The 24,523-nt window shown below is 48.9% G+C and overlaps 4 protein-coding genes across 4 annotated transcripts; 1 reads left to right on the forward strand and 3 right to left on the reverse strand.

The window, feature by feature from the left end:
- The first annotated feature begins 1,084 nt into the window (after window positions 1-1,084).
- Window positions 1,085-3,216, forward strand: F5B22DRAFT_194353 (glycoside hydrolase family 17 protein). The gene is made up of 2 exons (XM_047969538.1): window positions 1,085-1,329; window positions 1,407-3,216. The coding sequence occupies exons 1-2, from the start codon at window positions 1,173-1,175 to the stop codon at window positions 2,933-2,935; spliced, it is 1,686 nt and encodes a 561-aa protein (XP_047830553.1). The 5' UTR covers window positions 1,085-1,172; the 3' UTR covers window positions 2,936-3,216.
- An 837-nt stretch (window positions 3,217-4,053) lies between these two features.
- F5B22DRAFT_607705 (uncharacterized protein) lies at window positions 4,054-4,459 on the reverse strand. The gene has a single exon (XM_047975023.1). The coding sequence runs from the start codon at window positions 4,313-4,315 to the stop codon at window positions 4,097-4,099; it is 219 nt and encodes a 72-aa protein (XP_047830554.1). The 5' UTR covers window positions 4,316-4,459; the 3' UTR covers window positions 4,054-4,096.
- A 2,613-nt stretch (window positions 4,460-7,072) lies between these two features.
- F5B22DRAFT_636547 (WD40-repeat-containing domain protein) lies at window positions 7,073-9,082 on the reverse strand (the record flags this gene model as incomplete). Its single annotated transcript, XM_047977302.1, has 3 exons — window positions 7,073-8,446; window positions 8,483-8,832; window positions 8,926-9,082. 3 exons carry the CDS (start codon window positions 9,080-9,082, stop codon window positions 7,073-7,075), a joined length of 1,881 nt encoding a protein of 626 aa, XP_047830555.1.
- Window positions 9,083-13,867: 4,785 nt separating this feature from the next.
- On the reverse strand, window positions 13,868-17,581 carry F5B22DRAFT_636548 (glycosyltransferase family 2 protein; the record flags this gene model as incomplete). Its single annotated transcript, XM_047977303.1, has 2 exons — window positions 13,868-14,301; window positions 14,356-17,581. The coding sequence occupies 2 exons, from the start codon at window positions 17,579-17,581 to the stop codon at window positions 13,868-13,870; spliced, it is 3,660 nt and encodes a 1,219-aa protein (XP_047830556.1).
- Window positions 17,582-24,523: the final 6,942 nt, after the last annotated feature.

Here is a 24,523-nt window from a genome sequence, read left to right on the forward strand (position 1 = left end):
CGAAGGGTACCTATTCTATCCACTAACCGACCAGCCTGCCCTCGCCTGCTTTTGAAGTACCTACACCATCTCAGAAACCATCCTCGCCATCTCTCGCAAGTGAGGAGGAGTGTAGTCGAGGGAGTGCAGTGAAGCGGTAGGGAGTAATTTCGCTTAGACCCGCAGGCAATCTCCCCTTTCTGCCCCCAGGCCACACAACCCCTGCATACGACCTGTATAACCGGGGCTTGGGGGACCCGCCAACTTCGCTGGACCCTCTTGGCTTCAGTCGTTCCTCCACTCCCCATCACACCTCGAGATCCTGTCCGGATGTTGGACGCTGGGCGAGATGCCCTGAGTGCCTCTCATCTCGCACGCAAGTGGCGTTGTCACGGTCAGCAAGTACACTTACCGCCGTCCTTCATCCACTCTAAGTACACACGCATTGCTTACATACATGGGATAATAGTCTAGGTATCTCATGTGCCGGGTAGCGAAGTAGAGCATGTTGAGCGTACCAAGTCCCGAGTCCCAAGTCGATGGGCTTCCTTCCCTTCCTTTCAGGTTGGGTCCATTGTCGCTCAAAGGGTGCAGAGTGAGGACTTGCCATGACAGAGAATAGCTGTTGCGAGAGTCGCTCGCCTTCAAACCTGCAATGAGTCGCGCGAATGGCGCTGCCACGACTCGCGATACGGTGAAGCAGAAGAGCTCGGGGCACGAACCCCGGCTCTGGCCAGAGAGTGACTACACCGTCTTGGGAGATGATGCATACTTAAATGTACATCTGGGTGACTGGGGTGCTTCTTTGTGACTGGCCAGCCTGCCAACCTGCCCCGTCTGTACGAACAAAGGAGTGCCAGCATCTTGCTGCGCCTTACCAGAAAAACAAACACCAGGTAAAATTGGCGCCAGAAGACCCATGGCGCCTCGGCCACGTAATAAAACTAACGAGCATGCTGTCTACACCATGGCCCCTTTCCCTTTCTCCTCTTCTCCACGAAGCTGTCTGCTTTTAATGGCCACGCCTGACGCCAATCCGTCTTTCGTTTCTCGCTACATCCCACCAACCGCTTCACTCTTTTAGCGGGCACTCGTTTTTATCACGACATCACGAAGAGGAACAGAGCCATTCATATACGATCTAGAGCATTGGAATTTAACCGTTGGAGTTTTTGGAAAGAAAAAGTTGGAAAATGAAGGCAACTCTGGCGGTCGCAGCTCTCGCTGCTGGTGTTAGTGCTGGCAGTGTCCACCACAGACACATCCACGCCCACGCGAAGAAGGGTTACGAAGCTGAGGATACTTGTGGCTGCACAACTGTCTATAGCACCTACTATGGCGAGCCTACTCGTATGTGATTGAAACCCTTGCCCAAACTACCTATCCTCAGGTGCAGTTTGTTGAGAGACGGGAGCTGATAATAATAGTAATCTTCCCCCCTGCCCCATCGCCGGAGCCCACGACGGCGTCTTCCACTCAGGTCGTCGTGCCTACGCCGATTCCTCAGACATGCCCTACCACCGGTGTCTACACTTTCCCAGCCACCACCATTACTTTGACCGATTCTACTACTGTCGCCGTTCCATATACGACGTCGGTTCCTGCTGGTACACACACTCTTGGTGGTGTTACTACTGTCGTGACAACTGCCACCACTGTCGTATGCCCGTACGCTACTGTCTCGACTAGCGAGGGTGTAACAACGAGCGTTATCGAGAGCACCACATACGTGTGCCCGTCCGCTGGTACTTACACTATTGCCCCTACCACCACGACTGTGACCGAGGATACGACTGTGACTATCCCCTCCGTCACGAGCTACCCTGCTGGTACATACACTCAGCCCGAGGTTGTCACTACTGTCTATGAGACGAGCACTGTAGTATACTGCCCCTTCGATATCCCAACCCCATCAAGCAGCTCGGTTGAGACCTATGTCGCCGAAACCACTCCTGTCGAAACACCAGTCTATGTTCCGGAGACCACCAGCACACCCGTTGTTGAGACTCCCATTGTTGAGACTCCTGTTGAAGTGCCTACCTACCCTGTTACGACCTCAGTGCCTGAGCCCTCGACAACATCCTCCAAGCACACTCCAAAGCCCACTCAGGGCAGCCCCGGCAAGACCCCTGCCAAGGGCACTCCTGGAAAGCCTTGGGCTGTCACCTACACTCCTTACCAGACAACCCCTGGTGGTGGTTGCAAATCTCAGGGCGAAGTGAACAGTGACATTGCTGCTATTGCTGCCGCCGGCGTCACGACCATTCGTGTTTACTCCACTGACTGCAGCACTCTTGAGTTTGTCGGCGGTGCTTGTGAGGCTCACGGGATCAAGATGATTCTGGGTATCTATGTCGATGAGCCTGGCTGTGATGCCGGCAACCCCAGTGTTACCGAGCAAATTAGCTCAATCAAGGCTTGGGGTAAATGGAATCTCGTCTCTTTGATTACCGTTGGTAATGAGGCTGTTTTGCACGGCTTCTGTACTCCCAGTGAACTTGCTGGTCTCATTTCTACCACCAAGGAGCAACTCAGCTACACTGGACCTTATTCAACTGCCGAGACCGTCAACATTTGGCAACAGGAAGAGTTCTCCAGCCTTGTCTGCCCTGTTGTTGACTTTGTCGGTGCCAATGCTCATGCTTTCTTCAACACGGAGACAACTGCCGATCAGGCTGGTCAGTTTGTTAAGGGCCAGCTTGATATTATCGATAACATTTGCGCTGGCAAGGAGGGCCGTGTCATGGAGACCGGCTGGCCCAACGCTGGACAGGCTCTTGGTCTGGCTGTTCCTGGTGCCAGCCAACAAGCTGTTGCTATCAAGTCCATTGTTAAGGAGCTTGGTGACAAGGCCGTCATCTTCAGTCTCACCTCGGATGCCTGGAAGGACGGTAACACTCAGTGCCAGTGTGAGCAGCACTGGGGTTGCGCATCTGTGCTTGGCATCAACATGTAAAGGCATTGATCAATCTCTGCATGATTCAAGGGGCTTTATTTTACATACTTGAACGTATTTCGGTCAAGGTAGAACAAATCATGGGTTGCGTTGACAATTATTGCGGTGTCTCGGAAGATCACACGGGTGATTACATATAACCCTCTAAGCGTGGCGATTAGAAAACATTAGCTTCCATATGAGTCGTCGCGTGGTTGTGGGTCTGTCTCATAATATTGTAATTTACTAGTGTCTATTTATGATTTATTGGTGTCTTGTTCCCAATATGCTCCCAATTCTCGCTGTCTTGGTGTTTTCTGTGTATTGAGGACCGGTTTAAACAGATAACCGCTGAGGACTTCTTGCTGAAATGTTATTTTCCTTCGAGACTTTTAGAGCGTTCATTCCCAGTGTGCTGTCTATGTGAGATTCTTGCCATCTTTGCTTTAGATCTGGGAGACCTTTGTCGATATGATTAACAGTCGCTGATAGCTCGTACAAGTATCAATAGTTTGTTTATGCATCCATGTATTTAATGTTCTCTTGACATCTTTTCAAACCAAAACGTCATGAGTTTTGTCCTCATCGGCGTAAATTTATTGCTGTGTTCAGTCTGGAAGATATCCTCGGACTACAACGCGATACAACGGGCAGTACACGACACATCATCTCTTGCCTCGACTCAAAGGTGATTTGTTTGTCCAAGTCTCTGGGTGTTGTTGTTTCCATACCGAGTACGCCGCGGTAAGAAGGGTCTTTCGCAATACAGTATAGAACGATGAGAGTCATCTAAACCATCCCCTTTGTTCTGCATGCATCTCAGGGCATCGACTTATTTTGAGAGGGGATTCGTCTAGCTAGGTGTCGCCATTGTGGTTAGTGAATTCTTTGAAAGGTCACTAAGCATCACAGAATCTAGACGTGTATATGCCGAACTCGTGGCGGCGCTTACACAATGGCTATGTAAGTGGGTGTGTAGCTAGGCATGATATGAATACGCGCTTATAGAGACACCATGATCCGCTTTGGCTCAATGATAGTGACATCTTTAATGCGATAGTTCCTTTAGAGGGGAGCAATATATACATAGATGCCTATGTTTGTGTGGTAAATCGAATTGGCCGACAAGAGTTCACCACTTACATTTTTTAATGCGAAGATATTTCTACCGCCCTAGCACATTCATATGGATAAACTAAGTCTCATCATAACCCTTTGGCGTTTCCCTGACACGGCGCTCGACTCGCGATGCGGAAGTCGATAGTTAGGAAACCAAGCCGGATTTACTCGAGCGAGGCTAAACATCATTGTGATAGGAAAGAAGGTATTACCTACCCATTTCCTACACCTCACAGTTGACATGGCGAAAACTAACAGGACAACGGTCAGAATCTGTGCCATATCAATGGTACACGTTATACTATAGTTCTAAACACATCTTTACGGTTAAAGAGAAACCTGACTGCGTCCTGTCTACATATTCCATGCGACCTCTAGCGGCTTCGCGTATATAAACAGTGTGATAAGTGCACGTAGCTGGCCGAGGCTTGTGTGAGGGATTCCTTCACACATTCGTAGCGTTATTGATACAGCCCAATACGCCAGAATATACACACACATGCATATATATATATATACAATCCTTCCTCGAGATGGCAGCCACTTTCTACGGGGCTTTGAAATCCGAAGATAGAAAATCATAAGCTGGGAAGGTAAGCTATGCCTTTAAGCGTCAGGCTACTTGTGGTGTTGACTCGTTGACGAAGAATTCCAAAGCCTACAAATTTGAATCTGAACCTACTGATATATTGATACTTGCTAATTACCTGCTACTTTACATCATTTCAAGGGACAGGAGCATCGGCTTCCAGGCCTTAAGCTCAACATCCTCTTGCCGCTCATATACACAACGAACGCTGTTCTAATATCCGTCATAACGCGAGTGACCCGAGACCTAGTAGAGTGAGAAGTGAGAAATCTACGAGCGCGAGAAACTTCGACACAACCGATGCTCTAAATCTGCTAAATAGTAGAGACTAGGATAATACATCAAATAATGAGGGCTATATTTAGCAGAGGCACTAATCCAGGTTGCTACAACCAATGTTCTCCTCCCCTCGCGAGACGATGCCAGAAGAGAGCGGCGGCTCTTCTATATCTCAAGATGATGTATCTTGTACAGTTCTTTCGGCCGCCGGGTCTCTTTTCTAACCGAGTCTGTACGCAGCATCATGTCCCACAAGTGACATGGGAAATATCGACCGCAATCCAAAAGTATTCCAACAAGCCAGGCCTCGGATCGGAAATAGCCGCATTCGTCAAGGTTGATTAGGCCGCCTGACACCGTTGCCCTCATGAACCAATAATACTCTGCCTTATCTAACCCCATCCAGGGCTTAATAGGAGCGCATGACGAAAGCTCGTTGGCAATGCTCTAGTTACCGCAGTTCTTTCCCTCCACCCAGCCACCCGGCTACTTCCTACTTCCCCCAGGGCCAATGCCGAGATACGGTAGAAGCCCGGCGTTACGCTATGCCCTCTTATGCTATGCTATGCTACGCTATGGTACGTGGCTGCTACGTGGGTCAACAGTAGCGGTGGAGGGGCCAACGTCAAGTTGACGTCTACCTGTCTGTTCATCTGTTCACCTGCTTACCTCCTTAACCGTCTTTCATTTTGCTGAGGTAGACCAGAAATGGAGAATAATATGTCTCTATGCTCGAGTTAAGGAGACGAGGAGCAGAGACAGGTAGGCAGCGAACTAATGAGCTAGGTGCTCAGGCAGGTATATTGACATGGAGGTAAGTACTGTGCTGTCAAGATAGACTGGGACCAAGGAAAGAAATCTATCACGGGGGGTTTCAAGCATAAAACGAGATGAAAAGGGGCAACTTGGATATTTACCAAGCTATGTATACAACTTAGAAACATATCCGAGATCCCATGTCGCGACTATTATATCGTTTGCCCGAGGAATTGTCTTCGCATATGTGTGATTGCATCCAAGCAAGTAACAAAACATGTCAGGTGACGACAGCAACGACGAACACGTAACCAGCCCTCGACCCCCAGCACATATACCCACCGCTCCAAAATTAATATACCGACGTCAAGATCTGTAAAAGTCAGAAGAAAAGGATCGCACGCACGCACGCACGCACGTACAATGATCGCCCTCACTGCCAAGCCCAACCCCGTACAGCGCTACGACATGCAAGCCAGCAGGCAACTGCCTGTCTCTCCAAATGCTTCACTTCTGTCCAAGGAGGACGGATCCGAGAGAAGGAAGGAAGGTAGACCCGGTCATGCCCCACCCTTGTACGGCATTTGAAAGTGGAATTAGAATCCCGATCCGATCCATCTGTCTGCTTGTCTGCCTTGGTTCCGAGCGCAAAGTACAGTACCTAGCCGAGCTACGGCAATTCACTCCCCTTCTCGAGACATAGTTCGTATCAGAGGGGGGAACTGATTGAAGTGTCCGAGCGAAGGGGCGGAGTAGGGTTGGTATCGAGATCTGCCAAGGTTGTATTAATATGACTACTTACTGTAATCTTCCCTGATAGGACAAGCAATTAGGTGGGAGAGCAGTCCAATTAGAGAAAAATAAGGGACATAAAAGAGCTTGGTGCGGCGAAAGAAAATTTCATCGTGCAGGAAAAACTGCTTTTAGATAAAACCCGCCTCTACCTACATACGTAGTATGTATATATGCATGTACTTTAATGGATGTCTACCCAATAGCAACCTGGCTTCCAAGACTGGCCTGGGTCTGAATGTATAGGAACATGCAGGCTTCACCCTAGCAACACCCAATAATTTCCAAGGAAAATGTAGCAGCCATTGCAGCAGCGTCTAACCTCGACGCGGGGGTTCTGCTCGTCCGGACCAGTTCATTCGGCCGGCATGCATGATAATGGCGTATGGCCGCCTCCCTATACACGACCTCTTATCCAATCGCAATGATCGAAGCGCTTCCTTAGAGCATCAAACATAAGGCTATGAGATATAGAGAGAAACTATGCGGTGAAAATGAACAGGAAATCAGAAATAACGGTATATCCGAGAATGCTAGTCACCCAAAACCATCCCTGAATGCTCCTCTTATCCCAAACGCCTACCCACCAGATGATCATATGCTAGTCCAATAAACGGTGAACACTAGAAGAACCAATCCTCAACCATGGAAGCTTGTCGTTGTTTCTGCGAGAGAGTCACTTGTGTTCGAGGATGGTCTACAACCTGCTGCGGTGTTGATAACCAGTCGTATCCTGGCTCGACCCACCCGTAGTCTCCCAGATATTGTCTCCGCATGTAACTAAAAGTGTCCTCCGCTCCATGATCGCACCGCTCGAGACGTAGTACTCCTCCACGTACCGGGTCGCTTGACAGCGCCATGATCTCTTGACCGGCATTGGCGAAAGATACGCCGGCAAGTTCGCCGAAAATGTCAATTGTTTGTTTGGATTCAAAGGTTTGTGCGTCGATGAGATTGATCACGTCGGCTTCCTCCGCGGCAAGAAGGAGTCGTTTTCCGGACCCGAGTGGAGAAAAGCGTAGGCTGCGGACACCCGCCATCTCGCTTCGCAATACAGCAACGCTGTTTTTCCACATCCGAGCATCCCAGATCCTGATAGTTTTGTCTTGATTACCTGTAGCTATGGTCCAGCCGTCTGGTGCCCAATCACAAGCGAAGCCAAAGTCTCTGTGCCCGTTGAGACCTTGTAACACTTCGCCTGTTTCTGCATCTGTGATAAGAACCTCTCGTAGGTCACCAACCATCACACGAAGCCTCTTATCTGGACTTAGAGCTGTACAGTTGAGCGCATGGTCGTACATCTTATCAAGGACGATTTCATTCCTGGCCAGGTCTACCATGCGAAAACCGAAATCGTTTGAAGCAAAAGCTGCTAGTGGTATAGATGAGCGACGGGACGAATTGACTTGCACATGATTGGTAATACCACTAACGTGGTCGGTCAGTCTTCCATCGTAACAATGGGGGTCACCACCTGTTCCAATAGAACGGTAGCGATATGTACCGTGAAAACCGCCAGTGATCAGAATTCCCTCCTCCGCTGCCAGCGTAGAAATTTGGGCATCATCGCTGTTTTTGAACTTCATAGCAATTTTGACTTCGCTTGTGGTAGGATCTAATTCCCGTATAGTCCCTGATACACAGGGATAATAGACAGCTGTCCGAGAAGCACAGCCCATAATGTTGCGTAATTGAAAGTGCATCAAACGAACATCACTGCATAAATCCATGCTGCGAAATCGAAAATAATTTTCATGGCGCCGAGGTAACTTGTCGGGCATGGAGCTGTCCCAGGCATCTGAATCAGGTATGTTGGTATAATTACGGAAAAGCTTAGTGCGGCACTTCCGTGCTGAGCCCCTGGTAACCCCTAGGTCCTGCCAGTTGATGCCTTGCGGATCGCATGCGTCGCCTTTCAAATCTTCGTACGTAATCCTTGAACGGCGGATTTGCGCTATGCTAAGCTCATTCCTTGGTGTGGATCTTATATCCTTCAACTGGGCATGCCTTTTGCACCATGACCAAAACCGCACAAAATCCAGTGAGTTGGAGTTATCGGGCAGAATACCAGGGCCGGCATTGGGCGTGAGGAGCGGGTAGGGTTCAAACTCATCACCACCAAAGCCAAACACGTCTGACTCTTCCGTGACTGGCTGTGCTTCAGGCAAGGGGTAATGAATAGTTACAGGGTCGGTCAAAACATCGACCGCTGTCTGTATTGATGCCTGCGCAAAAGTAATATTCGTAGAGGTATCGATGGTGTCAGGTCCTGAAGATACACTTTGTGGTGGTAACATAGGCGACTGGTCCCCCATGCCTTCCATACTGATATCATACAAAGGCGCGCCGCCTTCCTCGGCATCTACGAAATCGTGGTCATTGTCTCCAACGTATTGTATAGCATCGGCTTCAGCAGGAGAGTGGTGTTGATTTTGCGCATGGGCGGGCCAAGGGAGCAAAGAAGGTAATTCGGGACTTTGAAGCTCGTCGTGATTTGTGGAAGCGACTATATGATAGACAGCATTATCTGTGGTCGATCCAACGGAGTGAGGTTGTATAGAAACATCTTCCTCAGTGGAAGGGCGATCAGGCTCGAGGGAGGACGAGCCTGGTGGCACATTCTGAGGGCGCATTCTCTACTTAGAGGGATCAATAGGGTCCGCGGCGGCGATTTATTGGGCCTCGAGAGGATGGTGAGAACGAGCCGGATTATCAGACTTGACCAAGGCTAACTGTCTCGGGCAAGCCTGGAGGAGGGCTGTGACGGTCAGGAATGGCCAAGCCTCGTAGTAATATGCGAAAGCGTTGCTTTTCTGGGACTATCAGCGATGCGTGGTGCGGGATGCCACTTCAGGTAGGCTCGCACGCCACCGTTCAAATCCCGCCAGGTAAGGTTGTGTGGTTGTCGCAGCCCGTGGGAAGGGTAATGCACGCTGTCCAAGGAGATGAACCTAGGTAGCCCGGTTGCGTTAGAAAGAAACAATACCAGAGGGTAAATATATGCATCACAAGGCTGGCGGGCATTTGACAGGCAGCGTTGACAGGAACTCGGGCTAGGCTGATATGAGGGCTGATATGGGGGAGGGAGAAGACTGCGCTGCGGGAGCGATGACGATCTTCTGCTTGCGGCTGCTTTGGGATAAGCCAGCCGGTCCGAGGCTTTCCACGTAGGTTCTCGGTATGCACTCCAACTGGGGCTGACAGGACCTGAAGATCTCGGCGCAAGTGAAGACCCAGGATGATGGCCGGGATCGATCAGACAGGGTATGCATACCATGAAGTACCAGTAGGTAGGATTTCTGTCTCAAAAGTAGCTGCCGTCGCAGTGGATGTGGAGGACGGTATATCGGCGAGCGGCCGCGCGGTATCTGTAGATGGTCGTTATGCAGATTCGCGAATCAATACCGGGGGTCAATGGGGTCAATGGGGTCAGTGGAGGAGAATGAGCAAAGAGAGAATGATGCGCATAATGTCAAGGCATGTCGACGGCTGATGCTAGCTAGTCGTGGTCGTGGTCGTAGTCGTAGTCGTAGTCGTAGTCGAATTAGTTAGCGGTAGTAGATCGGAACGAGTACTTGGAGGTAGGTGGTGAGTAGTGCCGAGTAGTGGTAATCCGTGGTTGAGGGATACCGGTAGACGACGGATGCACAGGTGTGATGTGAGAATTACCACAATGTTAAGCAATGTTAAATACCCCGTATGAGGGCCAACGGCGATCGAAGCTTGCATGCCTCGTCCGTCCTAGGCAAGTACCTACCGTCTACCTACTTCGTACCTGCCTGTCTACATACGGCAGTCCTGTACCTTGTCTGCAGCGATGAGTAGATTAGCTTACTCAACCTCAGCGTTTTCTCTACCAGTATCCGGGCTGTAGGTATCTATCTATCTACCTGCCCGCTGCCCTGTTCCCTGTCGGCCGGAGGGTCAAACTGATCACGGGGTACAGGAGAGCGAGGGGGGAGGGACGAGGGAGGGGCCAACAGCTGTAATCCGCCGCCTGCACTTCACACTTCAAGAGTTGCGCTGCCTGACTCGGCTCTGCTTGCAGCAAGAAACAGGATAAGGTGTGCTGGTACTTGGCAGGTACTTGGTAGCTGTACTTTACTTACTGTAGCTGCATACTGAGTACGAAGTATGTATGTGCTCACTTCCCCGTTGGTTGGTGTCGTTGTGCATGACTATGGGCGGACAGACGGGGGCGGTTCGTTGGCTCGGCACCGGATATTTCAAGGTTACTTAAGTAGATAGGTAGGTACTGTATGTAGTTGTGCACTCACGGTAGGTACTTTATCAAACGTGTGTGTAAATGTAGGTAGGTAGGTAACTTGAAGTAAGCTGTTGTGTATGTAGTGATGGTGAGCGCCGATAGATACATACATGTAGATAGATGTATGAGTTGCATCGGCGGCGGCGGTCGAGGGTCTACACTAATGTACCTTGTAAAGACAGGGCGGAAGACAGGGGTCGAACGCAGCCGAGTACTATGTAGATAATCTACCTTATTACTTTAGGTACGTACGATACTATAACTACATTATCTCTCTGCCTTCTTGTCATGCTTTCCATCCTGAAGTAGATTCCTCAAGCCGAGACAGAATCCGAGCCCTGTTATTTCCTTTGAGTGCCTACTTAGACGGCGGCTATATCTTTGCCTCTCCCGCCGAAGTGCCTGACAAGATGAGAAGTTGAGGTACAATACTGTAATGCAGCGCCGGATGAGGCAGGGTAAGGCAGTTGCCAGTAAATGACGTTATCATATTACGCAACGCAACTACCGATGCCCTCTCTCGCTCTCTCACTCTCCCATCCGTCAGATTTCCGTATGAATGTTTTAATCAGGAGCCTGGTTAAGCGCCGACGTATCACTGGACTGGACTGGGCTGGGCTGGACTCCATGTCATCGAGTGTGGTTGTGTGTGGTTGACAATCTGCACTACCTTTGCCTACTTCCCTGCACTCCTTTCTTACATCAGAAACCATCCGTGGCCGTCACATATCAACACCGCAATTCAATGCTTACATGCTTTGAACTTACAGCTTCGGATAAACCCCCCTCCCCCCCACAGATACAGCAGGTAGAACGGGAGTTGTCAGGTTATTTGTCTTTCTCTCTGTCTCCTCCATAATCCCCCGCCCTCCCCCCGGCACCCCTCCGGGGCGAACTGAACTATAACAGACTGGAGAACACGTTCCAACTGGCTGGTCGACCCATGTCTTCTGGCTACGAAACCACGGCTCAGGAATCGATGACCTATCTGTCACTTATGCTCCCTGTTGTTCCCACAATTACCATTGGCACGTTGGGCATTCCCCTGTGGGCGCATCAGAGAGGGTCGCGGGATGTACTCGTAATTCGGCTGCTGCCCATGAAATGTGCGTATGCGTACGTCTCCTGGCGAGTGATCTATCACATTTCCTCTCCAAAAACCGTTACAGCGAAGTACCTGTCATTCCGCGACTCGACCAGTGGCCCGGTCCTTCGCCTTGACAAGATGGGCAACCTTGATTTGTTCGGCACCATTTCGCCGTGTGGAGGGGGTGAGAAGAAATCCATGCGAGGAACACTCTCCGGGGCTTTATCGTCCATTGCTCTGTAGCCGGTGTAGACGGTTCGAGGCGCCTTGCCTTGTATTAGCCGACTTGCGCCCATGGCAAGCCACTGGCGGAAAGCACACCAACTACCTGCTAGAGACTGATGGTATGCAGTACTTGTCGCAGGGACTTGTTGGCTCACTTCCAGGTTCATATTCAGTCTTGACAAAATGTTACAATGCGTATGCCTATGGTGTGTAATGATACGAAACCATGACTTCTGCGGCTCATCCCGTCCTGTTTCAGTCCTACCCAAAGCGCCCTTTGAGCCCAACAATCCACCACTCAGCGTTGAATAAGTCCCTACCGTATGTTTGCTCATATATACCTGCCTTAAATACAGCTGTTAGCAATGAATAGCTCCGGCACTCCCCGGGTTGTCATGTACTCCACCTCTGACCTCCCGGTACTACTACGTGCAGTTGATGGAGATCGCGATGTCAGGTGAGCAACAAAACTAACCAACACTAGGTTCAAGAATCAGGTTCAAAGGATGCTGACTGAGTCTTACTTTTATGCCATAGTGTAAGTGTTAACTGGGGGCTTAATGCCTCTCTGATAAAATCTTAGAACTGCAAGCAGTCTGGCGAGACGAGGCTCTGATCTCTTCCGGTCAACGGAGCATTCGAGCATGTACCTTACTAAAGCATTAACGCCGCGACTTGTGGGTTCGGCTATATGCAATAAAGGGCCCGTGATCTTGCATCGATCCGAAGCATTCAAGTTGGCTAGGTATTATCAGTCGCATCGCGTTTCTATTATTATCAATATGGTCTATCACATCTGTGGGGGCATGTGATTTTGTTCTCGGGATCTTCTTTAACGGCCAACCTACTTTTCCAAGCGCCAGAGTGAGTGTACTACCGGTACGTATCTACACAAAAGCGCATTTACCGCGCCATGTACTTCTGTCATGCAGAATACCTAGTGGTATCTGACAATGAGCTGGCCCACGGTAACCAAGAGAAAAGCACGAATGATTCCTAGGGCAGTGAGATGTGACATCTAAATGATATGTGATAGGTTTGGTCTCTGCGCTCCAAAACAATGCTTGTCTTATCCCCAACCTTGAATCCACACCGTCTGCGATGGGGAATTGTTCGATTCCAATTGCTGGGGCCCGGCAGAATGGTTCGCCTTTCTCGCCAGGCAGCAGAAAATCTATAGCCCCGTTCCTTGCTTCGTCCGTTCCAAGGTCCGCTAGCGCCGCCACGCGCCGTTGACTCCAATATCGCAGAGGGTGGCCACGTTCACGTGGCTGTTACTTCTGACGGAGGGCTGGCTACGGCCGACGAAACGGACGCCAAAGAAATGGCCACCCATCTGGCTGGGCGTCGAAAGCCACAGCTAGGGACACGCAAGTAACTAAGCCGTTCACGGCATGTGTAGGCGGTTTGGGCTGAAAAAGCGATGGTATCTGTGAAGAATTGATATACCTACCGTATCTGATGTCGGGTAAGTCGGATTACTACCTTCGAATACAGTCCCGAATGCCATGGGACCCATATCTCGTTAGAGCTCAATGGGTTGTAGAATAGATCAATTCAAACAAGATCGGCTGGTACTCTAGTAACGTAACGGATGGAATTATGATGATATTGATGTATGCCATATACAGAACTAATCGAGTCTCGCACACCAGATTCCCAGCCACCGCATCCATTATATATAAATCTCTAGACACCAATAACCTGATGCGAACGAGTCGCTAGGCCACGAATCAACTATGCCATTACCCCCCCTTTACAAAAACTACTAGAGTAGTTTGATGGCAAAGGAGTTAAAAAAAAGAACTTCCCCATCTCAAAATTTCTCATTCCCATGCCTTATATGCCAGGATAATACTGGTCATCATATGGATGCTGAGATGCTCTAGGCCAGTGGCCATTACCCGCAACACTTTCTCGAGAGGCCCAGAAGTTGTCCTCTTTCGTACGGCGCTCGCGCTCGAACTCAGCCCATCGTCGCATCTTGATTTTGCTACTGTCGAACTCGCCTTCATACTCGATACCGGCTTTCTTAGTCTTTTCACCTGCCGTCTTTCGAGTATCGCCCCAAGAGAAATCGTCAAATTTCCAGAAGGCGTAAGCAGGAAGCACGAAGTTCCAAATAGGAAGGGATATAAGATAGATGAACATCCACACCACGTAAGTCCAAGAATGAGCTGTGACTACGATAAGGACCGCAGGCAGACCGAGAATCAGAGCCAGTAGAACAAGAGGGATTACCTGTACGGTTGGGCCCACAATGGATATAATAACTAAAATCAAAATTAGAATGAGTGCCAATTTGTAGATTACAAGGATGAACTTACCAACATATAGAGTGAAGGCAATAGCTGCCGGCAATACAAGTGTACCAATCAAGTCGATGAATACGATAAATTGCATGCTGAAGCAGAAAGTACCACAGAGGTCTTTGACGAGAACCAATTCCATGAGGTTGTGAACGGTCGAGTTGATCCATCTTCGACGCTGTGAAAGTAGCACGCTAAATTCATCTGGGACGGTAGTTTTGCAAACCGCCTGCGGAACAAAGACCTGTTTGCGTTTGGGAAAGGTTCGTAGCATGAGTGTAGTCAAGTATCGGTCTTCACCCAGTAGCAACAGATTCTTCGTGTGCAAAGTGTCGACCACATTTTCAGAGTAGTGTTCGACGATATCAGGATTGGCCAAGATCGGGACCCAGAAATTCTGTGCCTTCGGGGCCTTGATGCGGTACATACAGAAACAACCAGGCAGGCAGGTAACACCACCGAAGCATGACTCAAAGGACTTGGCTTGGTGATGAGAAATAAAGTACTCAAATACCTGGATGGCTGTGACCCAGCTCTGATTTTTGTTGGCGATCTTGGTTTCACCACACAGACCCATGATATCAGGATCACGCACCAAGGCACACAGCATATGGGTCAAGCTGTCGGGGAAAATCTTGGTATCGGCGTCAACCATTAGAACCGCTTCATAGTAATCGGGTGATATGCCGGTGACCTTCCAAAGACCATTGAACATTTCAAACTCCAACTCCGACATGCGCTCGTCAAACATCACCTTCTGCAGGAACGACATTAGAATAATTTGACTGTCACGCTTTCCTCTGTTACCGGGCTTGGCCTTCGTAGCCTCATCAGGAGTACCACATTTGACTATAAGCATCATGGGCACCCTTTGCTGTTTGTCTACCGGAATGCTAGACTTGGCACCATAATCGTAGAAACCGGCGTAGACCTTAGCCATGTTGTGTCGCTTTGAGCCACTTGCAACGGCGACGTATGAGAACGCTTCGACTTCCTCAGGAGCTACAGTATGGTCTTTCATCATTCCAAGACAGACGTCCGGAGTTGACATTGTTTCCCCTTTGCCTTTAATGAGACCGTCACAGATAACGAGGATCACTTTATGGCTGTTAGGGTAATCTGTCATAGCAATGGAGTCTAGTGTAGTTCGAAGACCGAGTTCGCCTTCGGAATAGGCTGTAACCAAACAAATGGAATGTATAAGAGGGAAACCGAACGGTTGATAGTCAGAAGGTGGCTGGGGAACAACAGCATCGTGAATGAACCCAGCGGGACCGGAACCGAAGCCATCCAGAGGAGTAGCGGAGCTACCATATGTATCCGACCGGAGCATGCTGACTCTGCTGTCATTTCCCTGTCTATATATTGATGTAGGGTGAAGCAGCGGTCCAGAGGAGGCCTGGCTAGCCATCGTGGTAGGCTGCGGCGGTCGGGCACTTCTTTCGCTACCGGGCCCGTATACGGCTGAGAAGCGCGAGGTCGTAGGCAAGAAATTGCTTGTACGCTTGCTGATCCTATCAGAGCCACCGTAACTACTACTTATGTCTCCAGGCATTCGTATTGGGGCACGATATATGTCTTCACTCCAATCCTCGATCTGGCGGTTGCGTTTTTTCTTGTCGGCAGATTGTGAAGTTTTAGGAGCTGCATATTTGCGGCTGATAAACCATTGAAACAACAGTGCCAAACCAAACCGTGCGGCCACCACAGACAAGATGAGGGCCAATGACACATAAAGAACCACCTTGGACGCAATGCATCCGACAGTCTCTGTGTCTACAGTTCCGACTTTGATAATTTCCTCGAAACATTCTGCTATCCGCTTGTCCTCAGGATTGGAGAATGCTCTGGTAATGTCACGTCCACGAATGGCGGCGTTGGCAGCACTGTTCTTATCTCTCAACTCCTTGAAACTGTCGGGAATACTAACTTCGTCCTCGTTGAACCAATACAGGAGATCCAGATCAAGGACTTGACCCGAATATACAATCAAATTGCGTGTATCGTTCTTTAAGTCTTCCCACGTGAAGAAAACATCGCCAGTACCATCGAGTTGTAGATAGAATGTATCTCGAGCTTCCTGAGTGGTATGGCAAGCGTATCCCGTGTAATACGGCCAGGTGAAGTTCGGTTTTGTTGATCCATCTTGAGAAAATGTAGTACAGGGGAAGTACCACGCCAATTCACCATCACGATTCGTGGGAACGTCGGAATTTTCAGCAGCTGTAATGAGACCCTTGCATTTACCGTTGACATTTTGGAACATGAAGCTTCCGTCCTGACCGCCAAAAGACCGGTTTGGAATATCGTATAGCACATTGGGGTATCGTCCGTCAGGCCGAAGAGGAATACCGTCGGCAGGAGGGTGACCGGAGGTAGTCAGATCGTATGCGGTTCCGTGGAAAATCATGAAGCCATCGGAAACTTCATTAATGTGAAGCCGAACAGCGGGACTTGAACAAACAACCTGGGTGAACCCAAATGTTAAGAACCCAACAAATGCCATTAAGTATAGGATGATGCTGATCAACCCCATCTTCTCCCTCCAAGCTCTTCGCTGTGCCTTTGAGCGGAAACCACAGCAATTAAGGATGAAATCAGGGCACCAAAACGTAACCACAGCACAGTAAATATTCCATATACTTGGTGGTCGAATGGTCTCTTTAGGTTTGTTCCGTTTCGAGTCTTTCGCCAGTTTTGACGCTCTATGGCTGTTGGAGCGTCGCCGACGTGAGGCGTGAGATCTCGTCTTGGCTTTTTCCGGATCGTCACCACGTTTTCGTGGTGGCGAGCTATCCGAAGTAGCCCCTAGGCTTCGTTCGCCGGATAGCTTCGCACTGCTGTCTGCATCTTCGTAAATCGGGTCATTACCAGTCGAGGAGGGGAGAGTATCCATCTGGGCGGCATGCTTTCGATAGTGATAGTTGGGGTGATCTTTGTCTATCCTATTACGTTCAGGACGTATTAGGCTTCTTTTACGCGTTGGAACTCCATTAACAGAGACGTGTTCATCGGTTGGCGAGAGAGGTTGCCTATCTGGAATCACATCAGGAGACCTGATCGTCTCAGGAAAGGAGTTTCCCGATGCGATACGCTGGTGTTGATGGGATGGACGGCCAGAGACGGGAAAATAGTTTCCGGTTTCGACATCATTTGGTCGGTTGCGTCGCGATGGAGATTGTCGATATGCATTTCGCTGTTCATACGATGGGCTCAAGGCACCGGGCCTCTCAGGTAAAGACATGCTTCTGTGTATACAACTGCGTTAGCGGACGGGGTCTCGCTTCTCCATCAGATTGAAATAGGCCTCGAATAAAGCGATTGGTAGAGCTGTAACCACGCATCTGAGTTGGAAGGGAACACGAACATGAGATTTGGCCCCTGACCCGGGACCTAGAGTCAAAAGAGGCGCGCAGCGGATGAAAGAAATGGCAAACGCTACATAAAATAGAGAGGAAATTGAACAGTGATGCTGATGGCTAAACTGACGGGGATACCATTACAGGAGACAACAGGAGTAATGGTGTAGATGCGCAATGGCCAATGGGTAAAACGCAGAACGATGGTAACAGTGCCGTACTGACAAGTCTTGTTGTGGTGGGCAACAAACAGGGGAGAGTCGTCGACCAGATCTCAGTGGGTAAAGCGTGATCCCTGTCGCTGTCAGACCGTGGTCCAGTAAAAACCGGCTGGAAGCTAATGGCTGTACGAGAAAACTCAATGCCTTCTCACTACCCTCGACTACCTAGAAATCGTGAAGGGCGCTAAAGGACGCTAATCAAACCCCTTGTAGGTAACGCTCGTTTCTATCCGGGCCTATAAAGATACCTAGGTACCTATACTTCCCAGCTGGTGGTAATGCAGTGCAGCCAGAGTGCACGCTACCGATGTCCTGGGTAGTATACACTTGTACCTATCCACGAACGCAGGACGGCTGTCGAAGCTTCTTCTATTGTAGTAGGATCGGGGACAAGCCCCTTCTGCTAGCATATGGTATATTTGTTGGAGTGAGAACAGTGAATGGAAACCGGGGTGATGACTGAGTACACTAGGTAGGGGCGGCGGCGACTGGGAGAATACGATGGCTGACAGTTGGTGCCGTGGAGGGATTTGGTGTAGCTACTTCCTAGTAAGTAGGTAGTAACCTGGGCTGGGGGCCGGGCGAAAGCGCAATGTTAAATGTTATTAATAAACGAAGGTGGAGGCCGGGACAGGCTGAGTGCCGGTCGCTTTGGTATGCGATGGATGCAATGAAGGTTGGTGAGCTGTTTGATTAGGCACCTACTGTAGGTAGGGAAGAGCAAACGAATGGAGGTCGGCGTGGTGGAAGCCAGAAGTGAACGGTAGGTAATGGCCAGTCCACGTTGGGAAGCAGCTGATGGTGAAAGAGGAAGATGCGGCGCTTCGCAGAGAGTCAGCAGAGAAAATGTCTAGCCACATGGAACAACTTGTGTCTGGCTACGCTGGGCGGGGGGGGTCGGGGGAGGCTGGCCCTTACAAAAAGGCAAAGTAAAAATGATTCCTAACCTCCAGTATTCTCATGGCTGTTCCGCTCGAATCCCCTCACGTGTTCCAAGCCGTTCAATATGCGGCGCAGGCGCAGAACGGGCCGCAGCGCTCAAAGAAGGGAGGGGGTCACCTACGAAGCAGGTACCTTGGGGAGCTTGGGCACCTACCTACCGTACTGCTGTAACGTGTGCTGCAATCTACCTACCTACCTAGGTAGTAAAAGGTCGTGCACTAACCTTGCCAGTTTACTACCTCTTACAGTAGGTATGCACTTACGTAGTAGGAGCTATGTTAGGTACAGGTAAGCTTACCTAGAAGAACTGCCATCGGTTGGGCTAACGTTGATGAGAATGGCAGCAATGGGCAGGCACCTATCGGTTTACATGGGTGCCGTAAACAACTCCTCAACTTCTGCTCTAGATATTAGTTAGAATTCATCTACCTATGCTCTGCCAGTCTTTAATCAAGGTTGCTCGAGTCTGCTCGAGTACCTACATAAGTAAGTAAGGGAGAACTTGGAAGTGGGATCTGCAAGTCAGTCTCCCAGGGTTGCCCGGTGACTGACATTGCTGTCCCCAGGAGCCACTGTCGTCATCGTTGGTGATCTCACTCCATTACTTTCTCAGGTGCCTTCTTACTACCTGACAGATACTTGACTTGCCTGAGTAGGAGACTGACTGATGTCGATTGCACATCACATTAACTAGCCATATCTTTACCAAATCTTATCATTGGGTAGGTAACTTGAATGAATGAAATGAGCTGGAGGTACCTCACTAGAGTTGCTGCTTTTACACTAATGAGTTGTGTGAGGCGAGGATCCGAAATAATTGATAGTTTCGAATATGGTCTTCCTGCATACACCATCGGCATCGACATTTATTACGTGGAGAGAACGAAAGTGATAGTTTGGTTTGCTGGAGTTTCAACAGACGAGAATTCAAGTTGGTATGTCGCCTGCTAAAACCCACCAGGTACAGAGATATCAAGATGAAACACGAGCAATGCCATCCTTCATCTAGAGATACTGCTTTCAGTAAAAGCATCGAAGATCATTGGTCGATGCCTACTTCTGGATGTACGAGTAGGGATGTTGGTAGTAAATAATCATGGAAATCATGCCATCAAATCGCTTTTGGCAAATCCAACTTTAATTTAGCCCCGTCTGTTTGTGACAGTTAGGAGAACTGCGAGATCGTAATCGGTAGTCGAAATGACGCGCTGTCCTTGCTTGAAGCTAAGTGTGAGCACCAACCATACTTACTACCATAACCCAGTTACTAACTTTCTGACCTAAGTAGGGTAGGCGTTACCACGTGAAGCGCATAGTATGATTGGGCATGGGGAATTGGAAGCGATATCGAAGTCTTCTGTCATATGCAGCCATAATCTTTTAGTACCGAGCGGACAGATACCACCTACTGGCGTCCGTCAGGCAGGAGTAGTACCATTAATTTTCTTCGTATGTGGTATACATTAAGTAAGATAAGCATGTATGTGTAGGTTTTATATACTTGTACCGATGAGGTAGGTCACTATTGAGAAACTAAACAAAGGAACATGCTTATTGGGCAAACTGGCTCAATTACGGTTGAAAGGTAGGTATGCCAGCAATATATCCGCGAGGAGGGGGAAGAAAAAAAAATCCAAAAGATCCAGCTTTAGCGACGGTGACAGATGGTCATTTCACAGTTCCATGATTCTGAGTGGTTGAGATGCTTTGCCCCACTAGTGCGGTCGGCTGGAATACGAGGTGCTTGCGGGAGGCACCTACAAAAGCGGAAGAAAGATGGGGACGGATACTCCTCCAGGCTGGACTGGCTACCTTGTACGTACATGCCTAAGTAGGTATTACTCACTTAAGTAGAGTACCTAAGCGGATCATCGAATCGAAAAAAGAACTTTGCGTGCAAATCTGACTCACTTTACGTGTACAGTATGCATGCGGCGATGACGTGCTAAGTACACAGAAAACAGCCGAGGCTGATACGGCGACTCGCAAACTGACGGGCGGCTTCTTGTGGCGGCTTATTAGACCGCACCGGCCGGCCGGTGAACAACCTGGAAGTGTTACCCGAGTCTGCCTCTCGAACATACATACTGAGTATACATACCTACCTACAGTATATACCTACCTCCGGTGAGCGGTTGGTTACATCTGCAACTATTATAGGTAGTCGCATGCCAAGTGTATTTATTATACCTGGCACTCGGAGCGACGGCGGCACAACAGAAGATTTTTGATGCTGCCATCCCATGCTAAAGCAAGTGAGCTTAGATTTTAGCAGCACGTGGGCTGTGAGTGGTGAGACTAGTATCCAATAGGTAGAGAAGCATCGAGTAGACCGCTGTTTCTAGACGTCTTACCAAGCGCCGCTAGGTGCTGTAAGTAATATTGAACATATCTAGGTACTGGTCAGTGGTCGAGTGGCGGGTTACTTGTTACCTCGCCTACCTACCTTCTACATACTGGGTAGGTATGTGAGATTTAATCTGGCATCTATGGTAGGTAGGCTTGGGATGAGGCTGAAGTATAGCATGTCCAAAGCCTGTTTACCCAAGCACCGTCAGTTGTTCTCAAGAAAGCCTTATGCGAAATAACAGCCCAGAAAAGACGATGTGCTACTATGCGGCTCTAATAATATGGCACATGTACCAAATTCCAATAGTATATAATTAGCAGCGATGCTTACCGACAACGAACGAACTACTACGTGCATCTATCCAATGAATGGGGTGTGTTAGGTACTGTGATACAGCTGGACTCATCATATGAGCTCTGCCTTGGGCGATGGCTGAGGGCGGGGCCACAGAGCTGAAGAAGAGAATATTCCAAAGGTTGTGATATGTGAGTGATATGTGAGGCTGCCACTTGCAACGATTACCTACCTAGGTAGGTATATGTCCACCCTCGACACACGACATGTAGATAGAAGTCACTTGCCTTGGGTAATCTATGTATGTAGGTAGGATGATGGAAGTATGTAAATCTTGTGCGCTGTGCTAGCATTTCGCTAGTCTGGCGCGTTTCAATTCTATACATATTGGTTTTTTTTTTTCTTCTTCTTTTTTTTTTTTTTTTTCCTTTCCTTCGACGCCGATTTAACTGCCAGCAGAATGGCTCGTGACATGTGTATGTAACGATAGTGCGTACCTACCTACAATAGGTAGTGTCCTCGGACTCAGCTCTCTATGGGCTGTTCCCGAAACTTGGAACTCAATACGAAGAACATGGCAAGACATCAGCCACCATAGAGCCCTGTGCCCACAATGGCTACCTACCATACATACATATATACACGTACACTACCTGCGCAAATAGTGGACCACAAGATCAGATACGAACGATGCCGTGCGCTTACAAGATATCTTGTGTCCAACATCAGATCGTGACCCTTTTTAGAGTCTCTGAACGATCTACGTTTCGGCCGCTTCTGTAATAGCGACACAGTTTCTCGCGCATCACCTTTTAATACTCGCGCGCCACGCTAAACCTACCATAGCAATTGTTGGGGCGGTACGTACTGATACCCCCACAACGGTCCTTGGTACACCTAATCTAAACCTTTTCGAAGTATAACCCTTGTATCTCCCAACAGCACCTATGATAACCATTAGAAAAAAAACATCTATAATGCGAAACAGTAGGCGTTATCTTTGACTTCGAAGGTTAGTTAAATAGGTAGCGAGGGTAGTAGAAGGGGTAGTTTCGTATCAAGATTAACAAGCAAGTTACTTTTTTAAGGCAGGTTAAAAAACAAGTCATAGGGCACTTCTAGAAAGGAACGTTTTTACTATAGTAGCAAGCTGTTCGTTATAAGAGTTCTGAACTTAAGAGATTGAAGGGTATACTTGTTGAATGATGACATAAAAAACGACTGTTTTCATAATCGCTGTCAAGGGTGTGTCTGCAACTAACCTAATTTGTATGGGAAAACAGGGGGGTTACAGACAGAGACCCGACAATTGCTATGGTAGGTTTAGCGTGGCGCGCGAGTATTAAACGGTGATGCGCGAGAAACTGTGTCGCTGTAATAGTGTGTTGTGGTCATCCATCAATCCAGTCCAGTCCAGTCAGATCGAGTATTCTGAGAGCAGAAGAGGGTCCAATTTAGGGGTTCCGAGATGGCCGTATGATTTCTTTTTCGGGACACGGCTATTCCTGTTCTGGCAATACCCTAGCAATATCCTGGGGTTTACATTTACAGGTACCTTAATACCTGGGACCGTAACATTGAACACCACTGTTAAGACAGGCAGGTTTATAGACAAGATGAAGATAATGCAACTAATTATCTGACTGACGTCTCTTGACACTGACATCTTGTGACAGCCTGGTTTCAGTCAACCTACTGCAAGCTCTAAACTGATGCCTGCACTAGAAGCAGATTTGCACATACAGTTGTACTTATGTAAATCTTAGCTGAATATACCTAAGGTACTAGTAGTCGTGGGTGTGGTAGATATGTCTAGTTGCAGTAGCCAGCCCCTAACCTAGGTAGCAAAGCTTACCTAGTCCCTCTTCAATACGGAGGGTTTTGGACCCCGACTCAGGTGCTCCAGGGTTGTTGCATCAGTACATGTAGGTACCCCCCTGAAGTATCTGTTTGTACTGGAATGCTGTGTACATAGTAGGTAGTCCAAAGAGCGCCTCGAACTGGAGGCTGATGAGTTAGCGGGATATTACAGACCTGTACCACTGCAAGTGATTGAGCAGCCTGCACTTACATATCCTTGAGTAAGTACATACCTATTGGCAGGTAGTATACTACCGGTACTTATGGCTTGGTGTACATCTATATGTACTAGGACAGTACTGACAGGGCACCTGCAGGCAGGAAGACCCTAGGCACAGGCCTACATATTACTTAGGTATGTAGATACCTACCTGTGTAGTAGGCGGTACCAATTCTTTCGAGGACAAATGCGCTGCGCTCTGAATGGTGGCAGACAGAAAAATGTAGCTGTACTTATGCCTACCTACTCAAGTACTTACAGCTATGTAGGTATGGACCTAGAGATAGCTTGGTGGTAGGCCGTACACTAGATCGTACTACTAGGTTAGGTACCTAATGTGTGTACTAGGTAGGAGGTAGCGTTTTGCCCTTTCTCCCGTCTGCATTCACAGGCACAGCCCTGCTGCTCCTTGCACCATCACACATATTACCTACCTACCTACCTATTAGCAACACCACCTCCTAGGTATCGACACCACCACTGCTACCACGACCAGCCGACTGTTCTGCTGGTGCTGCTACCGCTGCTTCTGCCGTTGTTGTTTGTTGTTGTCGTCGTCGTTGTCGTCACGTTTCATGATCGCTTGATTGATAGGCATTGTTGTCGTTCGCTTTTGTTTCGCCGCACTCTGGACGTCGACTCAGTCTCGGCCCGTTTCAGTCATAGCCAGCAACATCTCCGTTTTGCCTAGCACGATATCTCGCCAGCGTTGCCGACTACATATATCCTGTCGTTGCCTGTCGTCCTTTTTGACGCAGTTTCCTTGTTTCGAAGCATTAATTCATATTAGACCACCACTTAGAGGCCCGTTGTTTATACCAGGGACGATATCAGCAGCATTTCCAGTTCATCAGTTCAATACTACGCATTTCCACGCATTTCCCCTCGCGCCGAAGCCTCATATCGTCCGACCGTTCATTGCGCCACACTGGCCCATCGA

This window comes from Xylaria bambusicola (assembly GCF_022495145.1).
Source record: "Xylaria bambusicola strain CBS 139988 unplaced genomic scaffold F5B22scaffold_22, whole genome shotgun sequence".
Taxonomy (NCBI): Eukaryota; Fungi; Ascomycota; class Sordariomycetes; order Xylariales; family Xylariaceae; genus Xylaria; species Xylaria bambusicola.